Source organism: Momordica charantia (genome assembly GCF_013281855.1).
Source record: "Momordica charantia cultivar OHB3-1 chromosome 7 unlocalized genomic scaffold, Mcharantia_2.0 BLBB01000007.1, whole genome shotgun sequence".
NCBI classification, from domain to species: Eukaryota; Viridiplantae; Streptophyta; class Magnoliopsida; order Cucurbitales; family Cucurbitaceae; genus Momordica; species Momordica charantia.
The window spans coordinates 1,542,378-1,549,153 of record NW_028275165.1 but is presented as its reverse complement, the minus strand read 5'-3'; the positions used below and the strand labels follow the sequence as shown (position 1 = coordinate 1,549,153).

Here is a 6,776-nt window from a genome sequence, read left to right as displayed (position 1 = left end):
TTTGAATCTAATTGGAACTCCTGAAGAACTTTCAAAGGCAACAGAGTATCTTAAGAAAGAATTTGAGATGAAAGATCTCGGGAAAACAAAATTTTGTCTTGGCCTACAAATTGAGCATTTAGCAGATGAGATATTTGTACATCAGTCAACTTATACAGAGAAAATTTTGAAAATATTTTATATGGATAAAGCGCACCCATTAAATATTCCAATGGAAGTTCGCTCACTTGATGTGAAAAAAGATATATTTAGACCTCGAAAAGATAATGAAGAGCTTCTTGGTCCTAAAGTACCATATCTTAGTGCAATTAGTGCACTTATGTATCTGGCTAATAACACAAGACCAGATATAGCATTTTCAGTTAATTTATTAGTTAGATATAGTGCTTATCCTACAAAAAGACATTGGAATGGGATTAAGCATATATTTCGCTATCTTCGAGGAACGACTGATATGGGTTTGTTTTATTCAAACAAATCAAATTTTGATCTAGTTGGATATGCAGATTCTGGATATTTATCTGATCCACATAGAGCTAGATCTCAAACCGGTTATTTGTTCACATGTGGAGGAACTGCTATATCATGGCGATCAGTAAAACAAACCACAACAGCCACCTCCTCAAATCATGCTGAAATTCTTGCAATTCATGAAGTTAGTCGAGAATGTGTATGGTTAAGATCAATGACTCAACACATTCGTGAAACATGTGGTTTATCATCTAGTAAAAATCTTCCAACGATACTTTACGAAGATAACACAGCATGTATAACTCAAATCAAAGGAGGATATATTAAAGGAGATAGAACAAAACATATTTCACCAAAATTTTCTATACTCATGATCTTGAAAAGAATGGTACTATCACTGTTCAACAAATTTGTTCGAAAGATAACTTGGCAGATATATTCACAAAGACATTATCCGCAAAACCCTTTGAAACATTGGTGCGCGACATTGGAATACGACGACTCAAAGATCTCAAGTGATGTTTCCACGAGGGGGAGTTAAATATATTGTATTATTTTGGGTTTATTAGATTATATGAAATATGTACTCTTTTTCCTTCACTAGGATTTTTTTCCCACTGGGTTTTTCCCTAGTAAGGTTTTAACGAGACATATTTCATATATACAATGAACATCTAAGGGGGAGTATTAGGAATTTTTAAATAGATGCCCACTAACCCTTGTTTAGTGTCCAATTTTGAGGTGTCTCAAAATTCATGCTCCATATGTTCTCCATGTGTCTTTTATTCATAAACCCCATATGTTCCATTATCCATGCACCATGTGTTGAAATCATAATGCCCGTGTCTCAATTTTAGACATTATTAGTGTCATATAAATCACACCACATGCTTATCCATGACCTCAATGTGGTGCTCAATTAGTAGAGAGATTTTGTGAGAAATTAGTGGTGAGAATTTGTGAGAAATTAATAAGAAATTTGGTGGGAAATCATGTTTGAAAATTGGTGGGAAATGTCATTTTGAATTTTGAATTTTCTTTATTATTTGAATTGTTTTGTTTATTTTATTTTCCCGATGTTGCCTCGTTTCGTTCCTCAATTTTACAACAAGTTAATATTATTTGTTTTCAATATTTTAGATTCTGTACTCAAAAAATTAAAAAAAAAATTGTTTCCAAAATTGAACGTCAATTTAAAAAATTATTTCACGTGTGATAGGTGTAAGGTAGTAATAGTGACCAAGTAGATATTTATTTTAATCTAAAATAATATTAATTAATTTTTTAACAATTTTGTTATAAATTTGGTATATTTATTATATTACACTGTTATATAATTTATAATATATTATCTTTTACTTGTTTTAATTTAAAAAAATTGAAAGGAGTGAAATGTCAAGCTAAAATTGTGATCAAAATAAATGAGATAGAAATAAAATTGAAGTGACCAAAATTAAATTATCAATTTTTAAAAGTACAAGACCAAAACGAACATTATTTTGAAAGTACAAAAACAAAATGAACAAAAATTAAAAAAAAAAGAAGACCAAAATAGATGTTATAAAAATGTATAACAAACCAGTTTTTTTTTTTTTTCCATTTCTAATTTGTTCCAAAACACAAATAGAAATATTGTTTATCGTACTTGACTTCATGGATGTTTGAGCCATGCAATTCATTTTTCTTTATTAAAAATGAAGATACAGAAACAAAAAATAGGAACATTACTAAACGAACCAACCCAAAATGTAGTCTCAGTTTCTTAATTTCAATTCAAAGGCAGCCGAAAGGAGTTTTAATTTGAAGCTCTTATTCTTCTCTAGGTGGCTATCATTTTAGAATTTAGATGAAGCTACATGACACAATATTTGTTGGATGCCACAAAAATCAAAAAAATTTTATTTGGCATGAGCTCTTTTTGATAGAATCGAAAAAATAATGTAGACGTTTAAATTCAAAGTGAACAATATCATACTCCTTATTCTCACGAGTAGAGTTGTGCCCCAAACTTATACCCTTTAGACAAAATCCTCAAGTGTTGAACAAGAAGTAGCGATTAATCATGTAAAGTTGTAGTTGAATGATGTATGGATGATGAACAAAAAAGTACTGGAGAGCCCTAATTATCTCAATAAATATCATATTATTGTGAAAATACATAGAGGCGCAGATCAAACCTCAAACTCGAAGGATTCTTTTCATGGTCCACAAACAAGTGAGCCTTGAGACGTTTCACTCAAGATCATTAGCAACAGGAAAAGAGGGTTGATTCCGAAAACTAGTTTCCGAAAACGTCTCAAAGCTCATTAGTTTCCGAAAACTAGTTACCATCCTCAAGATCATTGGCAACAGGAAAAGAGGGTTGATTCCCACCATTATCCTCGCTTCCTCGAATCTAAATTACATGTTTTTTATAGCCAGGTTTACTACTAACTTGTAAGATATTAAATCCTAGATAGATTGCCACAATGATTTAAATTCAGTCCTTTAAACCCCCTATGATGGATTGTTGTTTGTTGAGTATATAACTTTTAACCATCCAAATTCCATCAAATAGTTTGCTATTGTAACCCAAATTCCATCAAATCTTTGCATTGCATCTATAAATTATTAAATTATATCTCGATCGTTCACTACATAACTTAATAATTTATAAATTCAATACAAAGATTTGATTGAATTTGCGTTAGAACAGTCAACTAATTTGATTTCTTTAAAATTATTCATGAATACCGACTCGAATTATTCATGAACCAACTCAAGATTAAACTAACCCACACAATTGACCATTTAATATAAACTAAGAAATTTTTAAATGCAAAAACTAAATCATTACTTTGAAAAATTGAACTAAATCGTTCTTAAAAGATGTATTTTAAATATTAGTATTTTCTCTCCATTTTATAAATACAGATTCCTTTCTTGTGTAAGAAAGAATAAGCTGAAAAGGCTCAACACTTTAAGGCTTCTTATCTATTTATTAAATTTCTCATGCTTTTGAATTTGATTATAAAAAATTTTAAAAGTATTTTTATAAATTAAACACACTCAAACAATACTAAAAATAGAAAAAAAAAACAATTTTAATGCTCTGTAAGCACTGTAAAAACATGTCAAACAAATACCTAATCCATCTAATTTTTCCTTATCTAACTAAGGATTGGAAAATCTGTAAGAGTTGATAATTAAACTGAAACATTAATTGGGTATCCCATGATAAACTCAGCAAAGGAAGTCTAAATTTCAACAAATCAACCGGAAAACAAGAGAGAATGGATTCCTCCAACTTCAAATCCACTCGCTTTAAATTGAATCTCTCTAAATCCTTGGAGCAAAATAAAAAAACCCATTAAAACAAAAAAATAAAAATAAAAATATAGTCCTCTTCTTGTGATCATTTGAGAAGGCTTTAACAAAAAACATATTTTCACAGATCTTGGACACTCAAACCTGGAAAAATTGAAAAATACACGTCAGCTTCTCATCACAATATTCAGTTAACTGAGAATCACATGTGACAACATGAATTGAGAAATAATGGCATAATCCTTTGCAAATTTATAATGGCATAATCAGACCAAAACATAAGAAATTAGTGAGAAAATTTCTACATTGAGCATTCTAGTGAGGGAACATCTTTGCAGTGGGAGGCTAGTGAGGAAACGTGTGGAGAGGGAGGCTAGTGAGGAAACGTGTGTGGAGGGAGGCTAGTGAGGAAATGTCTATGCACATCGAACTACGCACATAGAAGCTAGTGAGGAAACGTCTACATAGAAGCTAGTGAGGAAACGTCTACGCACATAGAAGCTAGTGAGGAAACATCTATGCAGAGAAGCTAGTGAGGAACCTTCTAGAGAAGCTAGCGAGAAAATGTCTCTGAGGAAATGTCTGTAGAGAGAGAAGCTAGCAAGAAAAGTAAATGCAGAGATAAACTAGTTAGAAAACGTCAATGCAGAGAGAAACTAGTGAGGACATATCTAATGTGGAGAGAAGTTAGCGAAGAAACAAGTTGGTGAGAAAATTTCTATGAAGTTAGTGGGAAAAGTGCGTTTTAGGAAATAAAGGATTGCATGACGCAGATGATAAAAAATCAGTCAAATATAAAAATACTTTGTGAAATACTTTTAACCATTTAAAAGTACTTCCAATCATACTCTAAAGAAAGTTGCAGTTGTAGTAAATCAAAAGTTAACCTGGTGGAAGAGACTGCTTCAACTTGTCTGCCTTCTCAGAGTCAAAAACACACAGAGTATAAAGATATTTGGAACATCGAACTTTGAACTTGACGACATCTTTGCTCCTCTTGATTTTCACAGAGCGTGCGTCCTTCCTTCTGGCAGTGAGAAGGAAATCTTTGATCTCGTGAATTTGCTTCGGCTGCACATCGAAATACAAAACAAGAGGATCAAGAATCAATAATAATAAGGGTGTTTGGGAGTGATAGCCAAAATCACTTTGCCATTGTCAAAAACACTTCCCTTCTATCGATCATGTGTGGCAAATTTAAAAATTGATTTTCGGAAAGTTAAAATCACTTTAAATTGATCTTTAATGTATCACTTGGATGGTGATTATGAAAAATCAATTATACTTAACTCTACTTTTCAAAATCACTTATTCTACCAAACACACCCTAAAACACAAAATATAAGACGTGTACAAATGAGAGAAACCACACAACAGTCACAGAACAAAAGAGAAAATCCACATCTCAAACAGTACTGTTTTATATATCCCTGGGGCCTAAACAGGAAAAAAGAAAATTCAAGCAAGAAAACTTCAGATTTCAATCTCCATAGAGTGAAAATCTAACAAGAGCAAACCTACCCAGAACGTTGAAAATATTTAGTTACCGAGATTTGATTATGAAAAGATCTGGTGAATTCGCAATATTCTAGTACCAATGACTCAATAAACAGATAAACAGAAGCCAATGACAAATCAAGATGACCAATAATCATAGCAGAGGCATGAGAGGGATCACAATACATCGACCACCATATCAAGTTTAAGTTCAAAGAAAAAACTAGAATTTTTTACCAAATAAAATGAATTCACTTATTCTCCACAAAGAAATTGAAGATCCCACTTTTACTCTACGAAAAAGTCGAAGATTAGGAATTGAAGATTTTACTCGTACTCTACCAGAGAAAATGAAGACTTCACTCGTACTCTTACCCAAAAAAAAAAATTTTTTTGAAGACTCACTTGCCCTCTACCAAAGAAATTGAAATTGAAGATTTTACTTGTACTCTATCAAAAAATTTGAGATTTCACTTAAACTCTACCAAAGAAAAGAAACTGATAAGTACATATTTCTAAGAAGTTTATATCCCGCAACTCAAAATCAGCTATTCAACAATCTAAAAGCCCTAATTGGATGAAATCAGCCATTAAACAATCAGAATCCATGGATAAATCTTCAAATAGAGTTAGGGTTTGAGAGGTACCATTGTCGTCGAAGAACAGAGAAGCCGTGAAGTTGCTGATTAAGAAGGCTGAAACCCTAATTCTGAGAAACTCTTATTTATATGGCTGATTCCTTAGGGCGGAACACCGAACAGGGATGATGGCTTAATTACCTTTCTATCCCTCCCCACTCTTCCGTATTTTTATTTATTTTTTTTTGAATGATAGATTTTATTTTATTTTTTATTTTTTTGAAACAATGATAGATTTTATTTTTATATTATTATCTATTTTGGTCCTTATATTTTTGTCCCGAGGAGATGTTTTGATTTCTGATTGGAACAACTTAACATGCCCAATACAAATTTCGTATCTAACAGAAATTCTTACAAAATTGAGACAATTTTCAACAAATTTAGGCATAAATTTGAAAATAAGAGATTAATAAAATTTTAGATTTGAAAATTGAATCTCAATTTAAAAAAATTGTTCCACCTGTTTTTAACAATATATGGGTAAATAAGTATTTACTAATTAAATTTTTAGTTTAATTTAAATAATTTTAATTAATCTATTAACAATTTTGTTATAATTTTTTTAGTACAACCATTTTTGTTATTATTTTGTATAATTATTGTTTTACAATGATATATAATTTATAATATAGTCTATTTCACATGTTTTCATTTTTACAAAATTGAAATGAGTTTATAACCTGAAATAATATATTTATCAAAGTTTTTATTTTTTTAATTTAATTAGGCATTTTCAAGTTTCAAATTTAAAATCTGAAAATAATCAATACATACAAACGTTGTTTTATAATTTATACTATTTGGATCACATGATCATAAAATATATATATTTTTTAAATTGTATTGAATCCATGAATTTAG

At 30.6% G+C, this 6,776-nt stretch overlaps 1 protein-coding gene across 1 annotated transcript; it reads right to left on the bottom strand.

Moving 5' to 3' along the window:
• Positions 1-3,690: 3,690 nt before the first annotated feature.
• On the bottom strand, positions 3,691-6,079 carry LOC111014746 (large ribosomal subunit protein eL38z/eL38y). The gene is made up of 3 exons (XM_022289555.2): positions 5,922-6,079; positions 4,665-4,848; positions 3,691-3,921 (listed from the first exon to the last, which is right to left on the bottom strand). Exons 1-3 carry the CDS (start codon positions 5,922-5,924, stop codon positions 3,899-3,901), a joined length of 210 nt encoding a protein of 69 aa, XP_022145247.1. The 5' UTR covers positions 5,925-6,079; the 3' UTR covers positions 3,691-3,898.
• Positions 6,080-6,776: the final 697 nt, after the last annotated feature.